The 22,841-nt window shown below is 44.8% G+C and overlaps 1 protein-coding gene across 7 annotated transcripts in view; it reads left to right on the forward strand.

The window, feature by feature from the left end:
- kiaa0825 (KIAA0825 ortholog) overlaps nt 1–22,841 on the forward strand; it is a 128,616-nt gene that overhangs the window by 64,257 nt on the left and 41,518 nt on the right. Inside the window, exon 24 of one of the 7 annotated variants that reach the window (XM_037097174.1) lies at nt 12,198–13,709. The exons of the other annotated variants lie outside the window; for them this stretch is intronic. Coding sequence (XP_036953069.1) covers nt 12,198–12,270 — 73 coding nt within the window. The 3' untranslated portion in view covers nt 12,271–13,709. Of the gene's footprint in view, nt 1–12,197; nt 13,710–22,841 lie in introns of those variants that run through there. 7 annotated transcript variants of the gene reach the window in all.

Genomic DNA, 22,841 nt, shown 5'->3' on the forward strand with positions numbered 1-22,841 from the left:
TTGTCTTCGCTACCCCTGGACAGCGCTGACACATTGAGGTTTTCATTAGCCGTAAGCAGGTGGCGGAGGAGAGCGACGAGCTTGTGCGCATGAGCCTGCTCCCTTGCCTGTCTGCGCGCGTGTTCATCTGCACTGCACCAGCTTGTATACTGTATGCATATCATGGAGGGCGTACATGTGTCTGCCTGCGTGTGCGTGAATGTTCGCTCTTATATTTCGGTGTGTGTGATATTTTGAGGTTTGCTCCAAAGGCGAATAAATCAGTGATGCCTGGGATAAGGCCGTGGCCCCTCCTCAAACTGCACAGACAAGCTGAGAGGCTCATTAATCAAACGGCCAGTCACAGATGTGATGGCTTCCACACAAACCGCCAGCAGACTGTGAAAGTCACATCCAACAGAGTCAACTGTCAGCCAGGCAGGCAGGCAGGCCACACTTTTCCTCACCCCCCTCTCTCCCTTTCCCCTCTGTTGTATTTATCTCTCAGTCTGCCTTTACCTCCTCTCACCTCCAGCGTGATGCCTCGGTGTGATACATCTGAAATATTTGTCTTGTCCCTCTAAAAACGATCTGCGGGGTCGAGGCAAATCTATCTTCTCGCAGAGTGGTCATGGTCAAGCCATCCTAGGGACACGAGGCATCAGTCATTACTGCACGTTGCCCCGTTCGCTCTCCTTACAGCCGACTGTACTTTGGCGTATAGCGCAATTTGTTACAAGCTGGCTCACACAAAGCGTCACCTTGAAGGGCTTCTGTTTGGTTGAGCCGCAGATAAGCATAAATGTAGAAATCAGTTATATCGGTAGGATCAGCTGTGAGTGGGTGAGTGTGTCGTGGGGTGTGTGTAAAAATAGGAATCAATAGATTATATGCATTTGGAGAGCTGGAAAGTCAGTGGGGTCGGGCATGGTGGAGGAGTGGTAGCTTAAATACAGGTAAGCCATGTGTAACAGTTGTGCCTCATCTCTGATGAGCTTGGCCTTCATCCTGCCTACAAGCACCCCGCAACAGAACCCAAAGGTGTGTGTCCACAGGGGCGTCATTTGACTCGAGGGCAACACAATGCTTCCCAGCTTTGCATTCTTCACGTAAAACAGGCAAAACCATCTGACAACCACAAAAAACCCCCTCACTGCTTGCACCTGATTTACACCCCCTTTCGCAAAAGAATGCATTGCACGGTTGCTTGCGTAGACAGTGAATGGGAAGCGTGGAAATGATGGATCCTGTGCACACGTACCATAACATAACGGAGGAAAAAAAGACACACACCAACCAAACCAAAGGATAATCCCAGGGTCGTCAGGAGTTAAACATTATCTTTTTCTCCAGCTTTGGCTATCCAGAATGTTTTGTAACCAAAGTAATCCTAAATAATTTGGTCATTCAGTGAGAATTTTGCTTCGGTCCAGCCCAGGAATACGTTTGAGTTAAATTTGAATCATGGATATGACAGGCACGTCAATACATACTGTGTCCAGCAATCTACGCTGACAGAACATTTCCTCACCTGTTATTTTCACTGTACAGAACACTCAGGGGTACATTCTGGGGTAAACGTGGATGCCTCCTTCATGGAAATGCACTCATGTGAAAATGAGTTTTTCCATCTCTTTCTGGCTATTATATCACATATCATATTCTAACCATTTCACTGCTGTAATCTCCACTCCCAAAGGGTTTGAATTGTTAACAATAGTGGCAATAATATCACTATTCACTAACAGAATTGTCAGTGCACAGTGCTTATGCCACAAGGCAATCTTCTCAATGGGATTATCTGGTTTCCCCTTGTGTATTGTGAACTCTCCTGCAGTTTAACCTGACCTCTTTTTCACAACTATTGCGATTTTATGAATAATTTCATAACATAAATAGCACCTCTGATTGTTCCAACTTTCAACCTTGGATGGGTAAATAGTTGGAGAGGCTCTGTAACACCAGCGCTAAATGAAAATGCCACTTAATCTACTGCAAAGCCCTCCAAGTTTGGAGAGAGATGCTGGATGGAACAGGGACAAAACAAAGCCACCCGTTCCTGATTAAAAATGGCAAGTCCCAAGGCTCCTCAAATACACTGGGGTATTTGATGGTACAAAAATAAAGACAGTACTCCACACAGCAATAGAAAGCTATTCTTTTGTCCTCAGTAATTGTGGTGCAGGGGAGGAATTTCTGTTGTTACATTGCCAGAGTTTTGAGGATGACACCAGTGCAGTTGGAGCCTCACAAAGCTGATCTACTCTCCTTGTAAGATCACTTTTTCTTTTACTACGAAGACCTTGTGAGTAGCTATTTAAACCAGGTTTTAGTAAATATTAAATGAGCTGTGATTCACTATCTTTGTGGCCTATTTGACACTTCTTTTTTTTTGTCAACAGCAGCCTTGTTTTTTCCCAGGTAAAAATCTGAAAGAAAAGAATCGAGGCGGCCCACTGAAGGAGGGGTCCGTGTTGAGGTTAAAGTGAAGTGAATTGAGATCCTGTTCTGTCATCTTTTGTGTAGCCTACTTAAAATTTAGCCTTGCCATTTGTGGTAAAATTCAAAAAAAATCGATGTCACACTTGTAACTTTCAGGTATTTTGTTACCACGCCTTACTTTGCTGCAACTTTTTCTCAGAAATTCTTCTTTGTCCACTGGGTATTTGTTTTTGTCAGCTCCGTCAGAAGAATAATTCCAAATTTCGCCCCTGGAACTGGTTTTGTCAACCAGTTTAGATGGACTGGGACTCAGTTAAAAACAGGACGGACTGTTTGACGCCGTTGCCATGTTTCCTGCTGATTTACTGAGTTGACTTTTTAGCTGACTGCAGCAGTCCATTGTCACGAGCCAGACTGTGACCGTCTGTTCCAGACCATCATTGTGTTCTTCTTCTTCTTTTTCCTTGCTACTCCGTGCCATGTGCCATCTTTATTCAAACTCTCTGGAGGTGACACTGAGTTAGGCTTTTAGCTTGCAGAGTATGTTTGATGAGTGTGTTGAAGGATTATACTGTTAAACCCAATGTTGAGTGGAAAAAACCTAATAATACCGAGTCAATACTGCAGTCAAGAAGAGCTGTGCTGCATACATTCATAGTGGTGGTGGTGATGTTGCTACATATTGAATGAGTTTTCCTCGCTTGACACATGCATCAACAATCTTGGATGTATTTGTATATGTTTGTGTTGGTGCATCACTGTAGCACAGGAATTTATAGATCGTGCCCTTGTAAAAAAAAAAAATTAGTGCAGGAGCTTAATTGTATTATCTCGCGGCAGCCAAATATCATTATCAAGTATTTGTATAAGATTTTGGGAAGTCTTTATATCCGTTCAGTGTAAGTCACTCTCAAACAGAGCATCAGCTGAATGTCTGTGTGTGTGTCTGTGTGTGTGTGTGTGTGTGTGCGCTCCCGTCTGAAGCTGTGTGACAGTGAGGGTTTGTTTTGGTGGTACATCACGAGGTTGTATCCTGTCGCCAGGCTCATTAGCCCGGCGGCGGCGCTCAGGCTGCCCCAGCCAATCGCTGCTCTCCGCGCGGCTCTGCCATTTGCATGTGGTCCAGGAAGAGATAATTAGAGGGATCTCTGCCTGTCACTGTTAATCTGGGACTTAGTGAAGGGCTGTGACGCCGACATGCTGATGGACTGACACACGCGTCTGCACACACACAGCGCGGTGTCAAACCCGTGTACACACATTGGCATCGGGCGCACGCCAAGAGCAAACACAGTACCTTCGCACACGTACGGACACACGCACACACGCACACACACACACACACCAGCATTATGCGCAGGCAAACACACATGGAAGCATGCTCATGCATACACACAAACACTGTCTCTCTCATGTTTCTTGACTCTGCTGCCAAACTGATGTCTTCATTAACTCTCTCTTTTTGACCCGTGGCTAGTAAAAATCTTTCACATCTTTTTATGTCTAATTCTGCAGCATATTACGCTAAACTACATCAGAGCTGCTCCTCCATTGGTATGTGAATGATAGCATGTTGACTCAGTGGCTGTTTACACCAGTTGTACTATGCTGTTGACACAGGTTTTAGATCCCTGTTCAGATAGACTGCGCGCTTGTTGCTTCCCAAACAGGCAGAATGCTCGGTAAGCCTTTTGAACAAGCCCAGCTGTCAGCCCTATATACTTTCACGCACACACAAACATCGATAGGCACACATCCCAACAACCATGTACATGTGCTCGAGCGCTGGCACGTCCCCAGCCGCACACACGCCGGAAAAACACACAAACGTACTCACACACCGCTGATTGGCAGGCCTCCTGTTTCCCCGTAATTCCGACTGATTTATCCAATCAATCTCACTTGGAGAGCTGCTAAAGCGTTGACTAATATTAAGAGTAGAACATGCGACAATTAAAACATCCTTCAGGTAATTACAGAGCTGGTTTAGCAGCAAACAACTGAAGCATTTTATACATTCAGCTTGTTGCCTGCGTGTTTTATTTGTACCTGTTTGATAGTTAATCGGAGGAAATGAGGTACATCTGTGAATGTTGCCGCCCTTAATGCGCATGTCACATAATATGTAAAATGCCATATCATCAGATGAATGCGTCTATGCAAATATTGACTCTGCTCGCCTAATTGAATATCATAGACGGTGTTTCCTGCAGGAGAAAGTCCTGTGTTAAAAGCTGGATAGATGTTCTTGTCAGCGCAGAGCCTTTTTTTTTCCACCCAAATGACAGCTCGTCCTTTCTGTACACTGTGGGACTGTTTAATGGTGCATGTTGAGAGTGAGGGTGAGCACCGCTGCTGACCTCATTCGTCCTGCTCAGTGACCCTGTGTCGCCACTGATGACACATAATAGTTGACACTTGACTTTATGGGCTCTTTAAGTGCCAAGAGTTCTGGATTCATATTCTAATGTGGTCATCTTTGTACTGTGCGCCTCCACCTTTTGTCCAGGAGCTCTCTCTACGCTTGTTTTCACTCTTTCTTTGCCTTTCTTCATCACTCTCTTTCTCTTGTCTTACAATTCTATACACACATGCAATCACACGCACACACACACACTAACACTTAGACCTACTCAGACACACTCTTGCTGAATTGAAATAGCCCGTCCCGCCCCCCTGCCCCTGTGCCATTACAGGTAAGCACAGAGGTGCACTTGTCCTGACACTTGTCTTGACAAATCTATAGACAGCCTGAGCGGACACTCCAGCTGGAATCAGGCTTCTTTTTTTCAACCTCTCCTCTCCTCTCCTCTCCAGAATCCATCCTCTTTTATCTTTACATGCAGCATGTTCTCCTGCCATCACATATGCTTCCACTTGCTAGACCCCATAAATATTCAATATTACGGTTTGGGTTGGGTATTGTTTAGATTGTAATGACTCAGGTTCAGACTGTGCTTATTGATTCCTCAATTCTCAATTCAATTCAACCTTTGTTTAAATCTCGAAAAAATCATTGAGGGCAAGCCCTCATTTTCAGTGATGTTGAGAGCACAAATAAAAAAATAAATAACAAAATAGGTGCAAAATTGTAATAACAGACAGAAACAACGAACATAATCACAGCGCAAGTAAACAGAATGGGTACATAAAAATGATAACAGATAAGGAGCAATATGACAGAATACAAATCAAATGGGAAAAAAGTGCTGAAAATGATAAGAAACTGCAAGCAAACAAACAAGACAAAACATAAAGAAAAGCGAGGTGCCTAAAAGATAAATGGCAGACAACCATACAGGACAGCACGTAGTCAAAAACAGTGACATTCAAATGCTGAGCAGTTTGAATTCAAAGTCTTGAACTGACCTATAGGTATAACTGCATCAAGTTGTTGTTATGCTCACACTTTTTGGTCACTAAAAAGACAACAGGAGATATCCTGTTTGTCAAAGATATTCTGTTTTTTTTCACCACATACAGATTTGGAAATTGTTCCAATGTCTCCATAAAAATATCTAATGAATTCACACTTACAAATGTTGAAACTCTGTCTTGAGCCATGGTCACTTGCTTGGCAACCCTCTTGCCTGTAACTCTACCACCATCCCCTTCACCTCCCAATATGACAGCCAAGTAAACCATAAACCATAAACATGTAATGAAAACGCGATATGATATATACGATATCATGTCAGTGTGGTACATACTGTACAAATGTGAACGTGTACCAATTCTAGGTAATTGCAATCCATCCACACAACAGATTATTGTTTAATATGACTATTTGTGTATTGATATTTATTTCCCCTTGTCATCATTTGCACATGTTTGGTATTGATGTTATCCAAACGCAAGGGAAGGTGATCAAGTTACATTACTTTGGTACTGTGATACTTGGAATAGGTTGCTAACTGAACTTTAACAGGAAATTTGTAACTACTCCCTCTTGATGCTGATGGCAGTGCGTAAGGTCCAAACTTAACTTTCAGGAATCAAAGGGCGCATTCCTGTAAATTACAAATTCAAAACCTGTCACCCAGTTGCCAAACCCTAATTATGATCCAAGCAGGATCAACATATACTGCAAGTGGCTGGCGAAAAAGGTCTGGGCAGATGGCGTGTGCTCCCGTCCTCTCGCGTCCCGCCCCGTTTCTCCACCTTTGTGGATTTTTGCTCTGTTTCTTTCAACCCTTTCTCCTTTTACCTGCACCGGCTCTCTCCTATCTTCTCAGAGAAACCATCATGGGTCATGTTTTTCTGAGTCTTTGATCATTGAGTAGTCTTTCAGTATGTTGACTACAAGGCCTCTCACCTCCCCAGTGGTTGTTGCAAAAGAGGGGGCACACTTATCTGGCTCCTATGATGTTAATGGTTGAAAGCATTTGCTGATGTTGAAAGCGTATGCGTGCATTTGTGTGTGTGTCTGTGTGTGTGTGTGTGTGTGGGTGTGTGTGTGTGTGTGTGTGTGTGTGTGTGTGTGTGTGTGTGTGAGTCCACTCAGACATGATGAAAGACTCTGTTACAGCAGTAGTTTGTGATCACGTTGCAGCTACTTTGTAGTTATGTTCATAGTCGGTTAAGTACAGCATTCTTCAGTATTCTACTGCGTAAGACTGACTGATAATCGTGTGACACGTCATCATTAGGGAGAAAGAAAGAAAAAAACAAAAAACCTCAGCGCTCAGAATTCTTACATTGTTTTTAAACAACTTAAAAGGTTGAAATTTAGATCTCCTGCTACCCCGAGCATTTCATCCGTATCTATTTGTTCAGTTATTGCATGGAAAACTTCCCACACTGTGCTATAATGGGTTTGTCCTCAGGGCACAAACTCTGGTTCAAATAGAAAAAAAGCCTTCCCCCCCCACAGTCTTTACACCTCATGTGTGTAAACGATGGTTGGGTGTCTAAGAGCTTTGCCGCTCCATCCAACTGCAGAATTCTCCCTTTTGTAAGATGCAGGGGATGGCCTTGATGTGACAGCTTGCGATGTTAGCCCAAGTTGTTTTTGACAGAAGACAAAGGAAAAGGGAAGGAGGGGAAAAGAAAAAAAAAAAAAAACAGAAACATAAAGGCAAAGTTTTGGAATTTTTCCTCATAGATGAATTGCTTTTGCAGAAATCAATTCTTTCTCTCATTTCTCATTGTCTTGGAGGACAAAAAAAAAACACACATCTCTGTTTTCCTCCGTATCTTTGCTTTGTCATGACTGTTAAGAACAGCCTGTTTGATTGAATCTGCCACCGGAGACATTCAGTGATCTTGATGGATTCTCTGGATGCAGGACGTAGGCACGCTAGAAGCATCTCTTTTTAGATGTTTTCTCTTTTTTTTTTTTTCCCTTCCTTATGACATTACGGAAACAGGGCTACCCTTTACAGCAGACTGAACGGTGAGTGGTATTATTTGACATATTGTACTGCTACATGCCAGTCTATAAGAATGCCAATGACAATCACAGGAAAGGACATTTAGATTACTGTCGAGCCTCCCTGTCCTGTCTCTTCCTATCTGGGCTCCTATCACTCCATCTGTTCTGTAATCTGTCTTCTCTTCATCTTGAGTTTGTAATGATGAAAAGCTGGTCAGAGGGGTATAGAGCATCTTGGTGTGTGTGTGTGTGTGTGAATGGGTGTGTCTTCCAAGCCCGTGTATATGCGTGTGTGTCCAGTATCCCTGCCCTCACTGAGTCAGAGTGTGACCCTTGGGCTGTACCTTGCAATCAGTCAGCCTGCCTAGCCCTCCTGTCTGAGTGTTCCTCCTCCAGCCCTTTAAAAGAGCCCTTCTTATCGCCGTGTGGTAGACCTTCCCTCTGCCCCTCACTGTTCTCAAGGTTAGCCTCACTCTGCGGCCTTCCCTGTTTCCGCTATCCTTCGTATGCACCTTTCTGGTATCTAGCCATGCTCTGCTTATTACACAGTCTCATAAAAGAGTCTGGATCTCCGAGGTTTTACCCTTCCTTCTCAAGGTGAGCCTCTCCTGGTGCTCTCTGCCTCACCTTTCACCAGCTCTCTATACAGCACTTACACACATCTGACAAAAGGAGTGGACGTTTTAAGGTGGCCTCAGCTCTCTCCTCCCCTCTCATCCTCACTTTCTTTCAAGGTGAGTCTCTTCCTGTTCTCTCCTTCTTCTGTTTCTCTTCTCCAACTCCCCCCCACCCCACCCCCACGTACAAACGCTCTCATTCTAAGATTCTTGAGAGGAAGAAGAAAAAAAACATTGTGAGTTGGGCAGCACTACTGTCTCTTTTCTTCTCTCTCTCTCTGTCTTGGAAGGCCTTACCACTGCATCTGTAGGGTCTGTGGTTTTGATGCCCACACGCCTGGTGGAGAGGTCAACATGCCTGCGGTAATCCCGGAGCCTGCCAACAGTAAAGACGTTTCAAGGAGTTTTTCTCCTATATGTACACTATGTCCAAGTCTATCCTCGTGTATGTGAAACAATATTAGCATTGCCGGGACCAAACATTTCACAGTACTTTGCAAAGAAAAATGCAACAATGGATAAAATGTTCCTTTTTATTTTATGAATTTATTGTATGGTTTGGTTGTTAGTCTTTTTTTTTTCCTCAGCGGGTTGTTGTTACTGCTGCGGTGGATTATAGGAATACAAATCTGAATGTTTTTGAATAATTTGCGAAGATGTTTGAAGCACTTGAGGAAAAAACATTGGGGGAAAAAAAAACAAACAAAAAAAAAACCCACAGTATTATTTTGAAGGGAATCCGAGTGCTCAATTGCAAACAAAAAAGATTGGATTTTTCGTGGGTAAAAAAATATACAGGGAAAAAAATAAAGAACCATATCTCTGAGCCAGAGAGTCAGTCACCAACTTTGTCTCCTAGACATCATGTCCGTGTGCTCTTAATGTATCTTCCCTCTGCCATTTCAAGTAAAACATAATTACTGCCTGAATTATGGTGTTGGGGAAATTTATCATAGGAGGCGATATGTCTTTTGTGTGCACACAGCTTGTAGGGCGGAGGTTGTGGTCAAGGGTGGGCATCCGAAACACATGAGTGTGACACAGGAAAGAGGCCCCTGGCACCCTGTGGTTATGTTTAGGCAACATAAGCACTTTGGCTGAGGGTTAGGGAAAGACCATATTGACGTAAGTAGGCATAATGCTCTTTTGTGCGTCACTGTCAATGAGGCTGTAATTTCTCCTTAAACTTAACAGAGCTGCGAGTGTCGAAGCATACTCACACAAAAATTTTGATCATGTTTTATGTGCTACGTGAAAGAACAGCTATTTGAGGGAACCCAACTTGAAGAAAGTTGTCAATGGCCGATAATTGAATGACCAGTGTTTCCCAGGTGACAGTAAAAACGTTGATACAATGAGTCAATCCAAGGCCCGCAGCCTTTGCAATAAGATGTATCTTGAAGCCAGAATGCGTCATGCAAGTTGCCATCTCCTCTCAGGAAGTAACCCATAGTGTGGAGGCTGTTCGTGTAACATTAGCGAGGGTGCGAGGGTAGAGGAAGAGAGCACGTCTGTGGCGGTGAGCGTAAGGTTCACGGTAGCGTTACAGAGGTGAACATTGCTGTGCAGTGTGTGTACAGTTCAGGCGAGGACGAGCCATTTTCTTGCTTGCAACCTGCTGGTTCAAGTGATGGAGCTCAGTAGACTTCAACCCTGGGTCACTTAAGGCGGACTGACCATTAGCTGTTGTCATTTGAGTGACACGACCTTTCTCCGCCAGCCCGTTCCTCGCTTGGCCAGACATAGCTGCTTCTCTAACATATATCATATATACATTAGATACATTATATTTCAAGCCCCCCCCCCCCCCCCAAAAAAAAAAACAGGGTGATATCAAGCAATTGCTTCAGTTAATTTTTCCCATGGTATCGAAAACTGTTTGAACATTGGTACTTTTCAGTTTGAAACTCCGTCATTGCATCAGAAAAGAAAGAAATATAACTTGTTGAAAACCCATTCTCTACTTACATAAACGCGTCACTTGACTCACAGCGCTGGATTCCGTCGGCTCATCACTCCCTCTCGAGGTGCTGGCGTCCGTGCAGTGGGAGGCCAGCGTGGAATGATATCTGTCTCTCCGTATCCGTATCACTGAGAGCAGATATGGCTGATATCTCTGTCATCTCAGCATCTCAGACCTGACAGCACCGATCATAATCACTCTCCCTCCTGCTCTCCCTCCTGCTATCTGTTTTTCCTCCGCATCGCAACCTAACCCCCGTATAATACACCAGGTGTATCTGTGTATCTTGTTCAGTGTTGCACCTCAGTCTTCATATCTTAACAACACCTCTCTTCCACGCAAGTAATGGTGCACTTTGGGAATATACACTATATATGCAAAGGGAGTTGGTGTTGGGAGTGATTCTGCTGTTATTTCTGTACAGGGTTGTGTTGGTGTGTTTGTGTATGTGGGTAGGTGGGTGTGTGTCAGAGAGCATTTACAAAGGGATCAGCCCTGGGGGTGTCGATGCATCGCTGCAGTGGAGGGAGAGCAAAGGGGGTGGAGGCGAGCTAGTTCACAGCAGATGTAGCAAACATCCAACTAGCTCGAAAAAAAAAAAACCTCGCCTCAATTGGCTCTGCACCGGAACAGTTCAGTACTTTATTTATTTATTTGGGTTGGGGGGCAAATGTATGTTCAGTGGCGTTGGATATCAGTGACAGGAAGGATCAAAGAGCGACACCACAAATGAAGCTGTCAAAGTGGCCCGACAGCTGGGTCCCGAGGCGAACATCCCTCGCTCGCACATTTTATTATGATCGCAGTGAAACCTCACAGCAAGAAGGAAAGAGAGGAGGGAGGAAAAAAAAAAAAAGAAAAGAAAAGAAAACCATCATCTCCCCGACCGGAGAGAAAGAAGAAGAGACAAAACGAGCGCCGCTGTATCATCGCCGTCCATGATGGAATGAATTATGAATGTGTGGAGGGGATTAGGAAACAATGGTTGAAGTCACTAGGATCCTCGCCTAGTTTCCTCACCCTCAGCCCGGCAACTAATTAGCACTTTCAACACCAGTGTATGATCTCATTAATGTGATTTCTGCTTATGTAACGCGCATGCAGCCGCGCACGCTTACATGCAAACACTCCCGCACGCACGCAGATTGCAGTATTATTACATAAAGCAAATGAACGTGTGAGTGAAAATGTATTGTTTGTTGTCGGGCTAATACAGTTAGACTGATGAATCAAATGTTTTTCTAACGTCGAGAGTGCGGTAATGTTGTATGTTTAGTCGGCGGTGCCGTGCAGTGTTTAGGGGCATTTACGCCAGGCTTTCCCCTTATGTCTCGCAATTATCTGAGCAATTTGATAATGTGTGATGAATATCATCAGTCATGGTATCACAGTGTTGACGGGTCCACCGCTAAGACAGCTACCGGATAATTTCTGTACCGCCTCTGTAGGGAGAAAAGAAACATAATAAAGTTCATACTGGTGGCACGAGTGTGTAATGTCTTAAAAGAATAGGAATATAATTTTTTCACATAATTGCGTAGTCTATTTGTATAGTAGATACAATTCACATCAGCTAATTAGTATCCACACACTGTGATATAGGGAGAGGGAGAGGGGGAAAAAAAAAGAAGGGGGAGGATGCAGGGAGAGGGTAAGGGTAGATAATTAGACAGAATTAAGCCATCTCTTTTAATCTAGCCTCTGAAAGAAAGAGAGGGAGAGAAAGAAAGAGAGATGGGGGTGGGAAGGTGGGGGTTCTGGGGGTGAGGCCTGCACATTCACCCCTCTGCTCTCTCTGTCTCCCTCTCTCCCTGTCTGGCAGAGGGTGTGAATGTGTGGGAAAAGAGGGGCCTGGTGCCTTCGCCCCAGCAGAATGGATCAGCTTGTGTTTCTGAGGCTCGAGAAGTGTCCCATTGTCATGATGTCACTGCAACTCAAGACAGCTGACCTCTGACCCCTATGGATTCATGGCAGCCCACCGCATCCACCGCCACACCCCCACAACGCCAAGAGGGCCAGATTGCCGCTGGGCGCCCACTAGGGGGTACCCAAGCCTTTTGCTGTGGAATTTCGAGGTGCTTGCGGCTTTACGGCAAACAACTCATAGTAAATTTGCCAATGAATCCGTCCGTCTATGTCCCCCTGATTAGGGGTCCTTTCCCTCGCGCCTTTCTTGTCTTGCCTTCCCTCAGTCGCTCTGCCATCTCAGCCAACCATGGCTCTTTCTCTCTCTCTCTCTTTCTCTCTCCCTCCTACACTAGTTGTCTCGGTGCCCATGAATATAGCAAGCGCCGCCAGATGTCGCAAATACATCATCTGAGGGATGCAGCGCTGATGGAAAAAAAGTCAAGGCACGTACGAGTGGGGGATGTGAGCCGACTTGAGCTCTCTGAGCGATTGTGTGTGTGCGCGTCTGTGTGTGTGTGTCACTGTATGCCAGCATTCAACTGTGCATGCACGTGCGTGTCCGTCTCTCTGCTCTCTGTCGCGCCTGTGTGTGTGTGTGCGCGCGCGCGTGTCTGTGTGTGTACGCGTGCGCCTACGTGCGCGTGGGTGAGTGCGTCCCTTTTGTGTGCGTACGCATGTGTGGAGGTCACAGCAGGTCAGCATATTGTCCCTCAGATGTTTGATATTTTATGTATAAGAGGGTGGCTAGAGCGAGAGGATAAGCACGTTCCTGACAGAGGCATCTCTCCGCCACAATCCGCCACCTCAGCAATGTAGAGCCCAGAGTCAGATCAACAATGGAGGGGAGGTGCCTTATACCCAGAGAGGGCTGATGGGAGGAAGAGAGAGAGAGAGAGAGAGAGAGAGAGAAAGGGGGAAAAAAAACCTAGAAAACCAGGACTGCTGCCGCCGCCGCTACTGCTGCTGCTGCTGGGGCAGACGGCGGTGCAGCCTGACAGCTCTGTTGCAATAAAACGACTATGATTACACAATATTGTGTTTACATATGCAGTGTGCTGTACTGGATGCAGCAAGGCCCGTCATAAACATTCAACAAGAATACATAAAAGCTCACTCATCTACGCGGACCGAAGGGAAACATTCGACATGCAGCAACGCCAAACCCACACAAGCTCGTATACAATGCAGGTGTGTGTGTGTGTGTGTGCGTGTATGTGTGTGTCTGTGGGCCAGTCAGGCCGGGATGGGCAGTGGCATCCTCAGATCAGCCCGTGTCGGGAAGGAGATTCCCCAGAGTGGAGCTATCCCAAAAAGCGCTCTTCTCTCTTTCTCCTTCAGGGGAAAAAGTTTACTGCCAGCTTGCTTTTGTAGTCGGCCTCAAAAGATTTGCGGCAGTCAGCATTAAAAGGCACAGATCTAAGGAGACGCCTCCAACTGAAATACCTACAGAGGAAGGCGAGAAGGAGGAGGAGAAGGAGGGGGGGGCAAACTGATACAAACATTAAAGACAGACGTTAAACGCTCCTCTTTATATCGCCTTTGTACCCCAACAACAATAATAACAACAAAAATCCCGACCATCATCTCGTGGTGCTTTCTTCCTGCTCGTGCTTTGATTCCTTCCTCCTTTTTTTTCTTTCTTTTTTTTCTCTTCCTTTTTCTTTTGGCTTTGCCCTTTTTCACACTCTCCTATTTGTGTTCAGTTGTTGAAAGGTTGATTTCTTTATTCCCTTCTGCACACAAACACGCGCACGTAGGCCGGTTACCAGGGCGATGATGTGGCGGATGACATCATGCCCTGACTGTGTTGTGTAGTGGGTCGCGCTCTGGCAGGGTTCATGGGATGGTGGCGTGGGCTGGCACAGCTCTCCTCGCTGCGCTCTCCCTCCATCTTCGCCTCTGTTTCTCTCCCTCTCCCTCTCTCCCTGCATCTCTCTGGGCTCTCAGCATTGGCTTGTCCAGTGCGCCTTGTGTTCCCTGGGAAAAAGATTAATTATTCAACACACAGCCTCAATTAAATTGGAATTCGGCAGTTCAAGTAACCTTTTAGCATGGCACATTTATTATTAAGGCAGATGCTTTGGCCCTGTTTAGATATAGAGCTTATCGGATTCTTTCAGCCCCTTATCACATAGGCAGTTTACTTGTGATGGCTGTTAGGCTCGGCCTTGGCCAGGCTGAAATGCTTTGGGATATGTCCTCTCGAGCGACGCCTGGTAAACATCTCAAACTGTGCATTTCCTTTACTGAGGTTATTGCGGTATAATATATTCGACCAGCATAGTAGCGTTACACGTGACTCATGCAGAGAGAGCACGAGGCTACCGACGAGCTGCTTTCATTCGACTTGGATTCCGGCTCGGACTTCCATCATTTGAAGAGGCTACCAAACACAGGCCAGGATGTCATCTTGACTTGCATTTTCTAGTATAACGAATTCTTGGGAACTTTGGAGACTTTATCACCAGGAGATTGTTTCTTTCTCTTTCCGCCGTGTTCTTCTTTCACTTCCCAATTCCCCTGCTGAATAGGGCAGAGTTGCTGAATAGAGCCGAGTGGCATGAGCAAAATAGGAACATGATAGTAGCAGAAGAACCCAGAATAGACATACAGGGAACCAAATTAATCAGGTTTTATCGTGGGGCAGACATACACGCTCTCTGCCGATACATCTTCCTGCTCCATGACTGCAAAGACCGAGACATAAATGCTTACATTTATGTCCGCACAGCACGGTGGAGCGCAAGACAACAAGGAACGACAAGAAAGAGCCTTGACGGTCCCTCTCAGTGATCCCCCTCCCCCAGTTCCTGTCTCCCCATTTCTCTCTTCCTCTGTCGGAGGAGGAGGCGCCTTTGTCAGGCAGGAGCACGAAGACCTCACAAAGCGAGGGAAGATGTCACAACAAACAAAAACAGCATAGTAACCCACCGAAATCTAATCAGGAGCCATTGATTCATGCTCTGAATGGAGACTGAGTACCTTGAGAGTAGCTCATCCAATAAGGCCATAGACAGCAAGACAGGGGCCTTCACAATTCAGCTGTATAGTTCCCTATCATTCTGTTCTAGCCTTTAGACTCAACTCTGTCAACTCAAAGATGATACAATCATCGCCCCACTTCAACGTTAGAGGTCCTTTTTATTTCACTAATACATCCGTGCGCTTCAATCAATGATTTTCTCCGTCTGATCTGATGTATCGAGTAGTCATTTCATTTGGAGTGTACACTAATGGACCTGCTCCATGGATGCAGAGCGATATGGGTCTTAAGTGCTTCAGTTACTCTGATTGTCCTTATAAAAGACGCTTCAGTTGAGCAATTAAGCACAAGGTAAACCTTTACCTTCAGCAAGTTTGCTTTGGATTTTTTTATTTTTTATTTTTTTCAGTCCTAAAACTCACATTTTCCAGTGGCATTTTGTGAATGGGAGAGCGCTTGTGTGCAAATGTTTTGCCTTTTTCTTTTCCACAACATTATCATTATCACAGTGTTGCCTTTTGTTTTTTTTTTTCGCCCCCCCCCCCCCCCCCCCCCCCCAAAAAAAAAAGAAAAAAAGAAAAATCAGATTAACAATGTAACTCTATTAACTGTTATGGGAATCTGTGACATTTCAAATGAAATTATTTAATCTATACTACTTGCATGCCCTTCTGAGTTCTCTTTTTTTTTTAATGCTCAATATAATGCAACAACTTTGTTCTTATTATTTGTAATGATACTTTGGCATTAGAGTGTAAAGGTATTGATTCTGGAACCCAAAGCATTTATTGTGGAGGTAAATGTTATTATTTTAATATTGGACTCATGCTAATTTAATAGAGTGTAACATACACGTCAGGTTGTGAGCCGCAGGGGTCTCTCTCTCTCTCTCTCTCTCTCTCTCTCTCTCTCTCTCTCTCTCTCTCTCTCTCTCTCTCTCTCTCTCTCTATCTCTCTGCCATTGAACATTGAACAGTGTACAATATTCTCAGGTAATGTCAAAAACCAGTCATGACTGCTTCCCAGTTTTGATTTGGCAGGCTCTGCCTCAGTGAGCAGGGCTGACACGTTTAGAAATATGCCGTTTTTGTGCATATTACCCTGTGTGCATTGTTATTTTTTATATGTTATGGATTAGTGGAAAAGACTCATCATCTCAGTACATCATACTAATATTTCCCTCATTGAAATATCAGCGGGAGTGCAGTGCACCGTCACTGTGGCTAGATCTGCAGCACAGGAAAGCCAGTGGTCAGGTGGACTGAGGGCTCTCTGAAGGCTAAAAGTGCCTCAACTAAGATTCACCAAACCTCCCAGTTCTGTTCCTATTTTTTGAATTAGATATACAGAATAGGTCAAAACATGTGTCCCAGATTATAAGAGAAAATGTCAACAGTTGTAAAAAGTAATTTGAAAGGAATGAGTAAGAATGAGAAATTCAGGTCTACAAGTGAAATGTTAAAACACTTTTGGAGAGGTAATGAGTTCTCTATCTCACCCTCATCTGTGTTGTCATGACAAGTGACCGTCAGCACTGGACTTGTATGAAAAAGTTCATGTTTTTTATGTGGCATTGCTTTTTCTATAATCCATAGATTAATACAAGAATGAAAAAATGAAAGAAACAGTCTAAATGACGTAAAAATCTACATCTGTAAGTACATCTGGGGCTGGCCTTGATTTTCAAAACCATTGAAAAATAACTCAGATTGATGGAACAGAAGTTTAGCGCCAAATGACTTGGTTAGCTTTAGGGAGAGGTCGTGGTTTGGGTTAAAATGACTCCTTGTGGTTACAATAGTAAACACATGGTTAAGGCTATGGAGCAATCATGGATCATAGGAGCTTTAAGGAATACTAATGTTTGCTGTCTGTTGAAAAAGAAACAAACAGCAGAGTCCTGTGCTGGAGGACCTTCACCTCACGCAGTCTTTGCTCTTAAAAATGCAACCTTACTTCCTCCTATGCTCCACTCCTAATCGTACGTCTTTTTCGAGACTCATACTGAAACAACTGACAATTTTCTTGTGAGAACAGTATCATTTCATAGACTTAAGTTTACTAAAGTAGAGTATGCATATGTGTTACCATGATCATCACCTGTCCCACCCAGTGACTGGTACACTATTCACTTAAATGAGTGTATATGTGAGGTTGGTGGGGGGGGGCGCGACTCCCCCCACTTTTCTTAATAGACTGGAAGATCCTTGGCCTCTCGGTTGTTACCATGGCAACTGACCCATTTGCCTGCTGCATATAAAAGTGCGGGCGCAGGAGCTTTAGACTAAATGTGACACGGGGTCAGACAGATTGACAGACAGACCGACAGGTATGGCCGTAAGAATATAGGGAAGTCCCTTCTGCTCTGCTCTCGACTCTTCAGCAGCACCTCTGTTCCTGTCTTTCTCTCCCCGTCTCTCTTTCAGCCATCTGATCAGCTGTATTAACACAGGGACACTTGCTGAGCAGGGTTAAAAAGGGCATCCATTCACTCAGCACAGACACCCTTCACTGCTCTCCCTGCATTTGTCCTTGTGCGTGTGTGTGTGAATGTTAGTCCTTACGCATTGTTTAGTGGGTGTGTAAAAACTTATCGGAGTGGGGCGTAGGTGTGTGTGCATGTCAATATATGTGTGTGTGTGTGCGCTTACCCATGCTTGGACAAAGAGGTGGGGTCTTTTTTTAACACCCTGTCAAAGGCGTTGCCAGCAGGAAGAAGGATTTTGGGGTGGCCTCCCCCCAACTCGCAGATATGAAGCTGTCATGGGAAGAATAGCTGCATTCATTGAATGACACTTATTTTCTCCCACTTTATACAAGTGCAACGAACAAAACAGGCAGGGGAGCAGCTGAGGAAGACATTTTCTTTGCCTTCATCGGCAATGACAGACATGCGGCAATTACTTTAAGTCTAAGCAGACACCAAGAAAACTGCCATTCCTGCTTAGCTTTGTTACTTCACTCCTGCAAGCTGCCTCGGGCTTTTTTTATGTTTACTAGATGTGATGTGTGTGTGTGTGTGTGTGTGTGTGTGTGTGTGTGTGTGTGTGTGTGTGCATGTGTGTGTGAGTGTGCTTTAGTGCATGCATCTACGCTGAACCGCATGCGCTCCGTCTATACTGCTGTCCTGGCCTGATCTCTGTTTCACACTGCCATCGTCGTGTATCACAGTTGTCCACTGGACTCCTGGTTTGCAGCTTGTTCCCATGCACGCTAACAAGTCCGCTAACGGTTGATGACAAGGTTACAGCTGTTATGTTAAGGCCTTGTGTTCATTATCTTAGTCAAATTATTTCTATGAGAGGAGGCACAGATGCAGACACAGATCCCTCTCAGTCTTTCACCATTCTTCCTGATTTTACACGAGTCAGAAAAGAGTGAGCGGTGCTTTTATGCAAAAGCTGCATGGCTAGCACTGTTGAAAAGACACACTGGCGAGACAATATGGTGTTCACATTTCAAGGAACAAAGCGAGTAGTGAAGCTTGTGTTACCATCCTCTGTAGCCACAAATATTAGGGATACATGATAATAGATTTTTTTTTTTTTCAAATATCCGATATGCTGATATGTTCCAAGTCATTTTGGCTTATTGCCGATGCAGATCCCAATATATGCACATATATTTCCCCCACCTAAATGCAGAGAGCAGCGGGAGTCCACACAGACACGGAGCGGAGCTGAGACACAGACATTACTCAAGTTGACGGTAGGATGCGTTGTGATCTGTTGCACCTGGTTTCTTTTTGGAAAGGAAAATTTCCCAGAATCTCCGCTGTCAAAAACCAGGGCGGCCAACTTTTAACTGGAGCGCATTACACACTCCTTCCATGTTTTTCACCTTTCACAATAAGAGTCCCGGATACCAGTATAAACTGTGTGAATGCTTGTCAGAGGAAACTTAAATTCACCATTTCAGTAACAGGTTACACTACGCAGCTTAACGAAATGTTTTCTGGGATCGTGATTAAAAAGCTGTTGAGTGAATTAGCTGATGTGTTGGGACGTTGTATGCTGTACAGCATCACTTGGATTTAACTGATACACACACACACACACATGTTGTTTTTCTTGTCCAATGGGAGACCTGCGAGTCTGTGTGTGTGTGTGGGTATGCGTGTTCGTACAGTATATCTATTTGTGTGTTGTCACTTTGCCCACTCTGGGTTACCTAATAGCTTGGCAGCAACATGTCCCTCCACCTTTGCCATGTGCCTCGATCTAATCTGACCATAGCTAAATTAAAAGTCCGTTTGGTGCGGAAGTGGACGACAGTGTTTCCCTGTAGCTCACCTTGCCTCCCTCCTGCCTCCCCCTGCCTCTCTCTCTCCCTACCCTCTTGCCCCGGTGGCCCGCGGCCCGTTTTCCCACTAAGACCAGGTGTCCCACCACACCAGAGAAGAGCGTGTCTTAATCAGGACCGGGGCACACAACACAGGGCTCACACACACACGCATAAACACACGCACTCGCATGCACACAACTTAAAACTCACAACCGCGCATCCATCCATGCAAAGTCAAATTAAGCACACACTCACACACTGCAAGGGGCGCCCCACTGTCACCCTGCCTTATGTCTAGGAGTGACACTTGGATGACACCAGCAGCAGGATTATAAGAGCATATTTATTAGCCTTAGCACCGGCCGTGTGCAAGGCAGGGGCAGGAGTGCACACACGGACACAAAAGTACATCGAGTGAGGGAAGCCAGGAACAGGAACTAAATGACAATTAAATCCTATTAATTATTCAATGGCTAGATGCACACAGTGGCATATTTTCAGGTTCAGGTCAAATTCGGGAAATCTGTGCACCTGTTACTTATTTCTGTCTGTAGATTCCTTTCTTTCTCAAAACAATATTATTTAGGATGCTGTGGGACGTTAGTTTAAATGAAACGATGTTGCTATACATTTGTGTGTAACTGTAACAGGAAATTATTGACCGTTGCAGGAGAGAAATAGCATTGGTCAAATTCTGAGGTCTGCATTGCAGCAAATCACTGTTTAGGCCTTTGCACACCAAGTCCTCTTTTTTTTCACATTCAAAAATAAATAAAACCTCAAATTGCATGAGTCATGTTTACACACGGGCTCCAAAACAACAGAGTATTTTGACTACTCAGATCATGATGAGAGATAATTTAAAAACTATCACAAGACAACTATTGACAATGATTTTGTCTCAATATCTGCTGTTGAGAATCAACCTGTTCACGGCGACCGTCGCTTTACTGTGTGGTTCCAGTATATCGAACTGGACCACTGACATCCTGACATACACCTGGAAACAATCGAGATAATTCTGCAGCTTGTTTATCAGAGAGTGAAACTCTCCTTGCTCTTATTTCAGGATTGGATTGATTAAGTATTCCCTTTTTCTTTTACTTTAATAAAGAAGTAAGAGGACCAAAAAAAGTCATCTTCACTGCTTGATAACTCATTTGTGAATTTTTGATAACATGGAATAATAAATGCATTGTTCTCTCAAGGATTTCTGTTTGTGATGTTTTTTTACAATGGAAAAAAAAACTGGACTGGGACTGCAAAGACGTTTATACTGTTAAAGAAAAAGGAAGTAGCCAATGAAAATACTTTCTCTGGAGTAATTTTACTTGCGTTATCTGTGCTGCGTTGCAATAGGAGCCAGGTGGACCCTGCGTAAAACACCTTGGCGCTGGAGTCCATTAAGAGGATTTTCATACTGAAATCTAGAGACACGGCGCAGATAAGGATGAAAGGACTTGAGTATTTAAACACAAGAACTGTTAAAGCGAGGGAAGACAAAGACGTGACTCGCTGTTGCCATTTCCCTCCTTCCCTGTCCTTATTATCCTGTTGTGATGCTTTAGGGGGACAAATGAACTTCAGGTGCCTTGAAATCTCATAATGAACTCTTTCTTACCCCTCCGCCTGTCGTGCCTACACTAAGCTGGCACAGCGGCAGTCGCTTTATCTCCCTTTGGTGTATGGGCGGCGACGCAGATCCAGGCAGACGCACCCGCTTAAGTGGAGGCCACACACCGAGTGGGTCTTACAGGAGGTTCGCAAACATAGACACCTGCACACGTGTACCAGTGCGGGCCCACACCACCCTTACTACCCGTCTACTATCCCAGCAATGCTCCTTGGGCGCTGAGAGTATGTGTATTCTCCTACGCTGAATAATCAGCCCGTGATTATCTGACTCAATAGAAAGGCGAGCACCAAACACATAGCGCGGGGCATCTCCTCCGCAAACAAGCCAAATAGATTTTCCCGTTTAGCCCGAGACTTTGAGCTACCAAGGCAGCATTTCTGTCCGTCTCAGTCTGCCTGTTTGTGTCTGTTTCATCGTACGCGTGCTGCTCCAAAACTAAGCCGTGGTAGGGCAGTCGAAATTTAAAAAATGGACTAGGATGTGGTACTCGCTCCCATCCTCCTTTTCCTAAATGTGTCTCTCGCTCTGTCAAAGACAGATGACAACGACGCTGGTCGGAAAAGCGGTCGCACACCTGTATCCCTGATCCAAAAATCCAACTTAAATGCTGTATGAGAGCCAGTTACTGTGAGCGCTTCCAAATCACAGAGGGGAAAGTACGTGGAGAAAAAGAGAGACAGCGGCTATATCATTAGGACAAATGCAGACACAGGAAAGAGAAAATGAGAGACCAAGGAAGAGGAACAGGCAAATGAAGAGTGACACAGATTGGAATAGAACATATGTTAGGCTCAGGCTGCATGGCTAGCTTTCGAGCTTCCTTGAGCTCTTTGCACAGCCATAGGACGTATATAGAGTTGGCCGGCTGGCTAGCTGGCTGGCGCTATTGGCTGCTCAGTGGTCCTGAACCAGCCTATTTGAAAAGCCTGATGTGTTTTATTTGGGCCCGCTTCACACTGTCATCTGCACTCGGAGATGGAACGTAATTGAGAGTCAACTCTAATCTGCATGGAGGCAAGCTGAGGAAAGTCTGGGAGGTGAGGGGAAATGGGGGCCCCTGAATTAAATCTTATGCAGCAGGGTTTTTAAAAGACAATGTGAATGTTGCTGACCAAGTCATTTACATTTTTCCTTCCTCTTTTCTTCTTCTGCTTGTGGTTGATATCTATATCTCTCCTCTCCTTTCCTCCAGCTCTACCTCACTGGTGGAGGCTGAACTCAGGGTCACGTTTGTCAATTACTTTTTTCATTCCTCTTTTTCACACCTTTTACACATACATGATCTTTCTTCGCCGCACTTGGATTTGAGCAGCACCTTGTATTTCACGTGGAATAGAAAGTTTGCCTGGGAGGGGTGTGTGTGATTGTGTGTGTGTGTGTGTGTGTGTGTGTGTGTGTGCGTGCACGCAGGGTTGCATGTCTTTGACTGTTTTCTGGCAAAATTGCCAATCTCTACTTAACCTTGGGTAGCGAGTAATAGCTGGGAGGAAAAACGTGTGTTTGCGAGGCCAGAACCCGGTCTCTAATGGTACCGTCCAAGACAGCTGAACGTTATCAAAGAAGAGCTGCTTTGGGTTAGTGTTTATACTGTATGTACGTGGTGATGTGAATTCCTCATTTCTATTAGAATATTTAAATGTTAATGTCGTAGTGGG

Source organism: Acanthopagrus latus, chromosome 5 (genome assembly GCF_904848185.1).
Source record: "Acanthopagrus latus isolate v.2019 chromosome 5, fAcaLat1.1, whole genome shotgun sequence".
Classification (NCBI taxonomy): Eukaryota; Metazoa; Chordata; class Actinopteri; order Spariformes; family Sparidae; genus Acanthopagrus; species Acanthopagrus latus.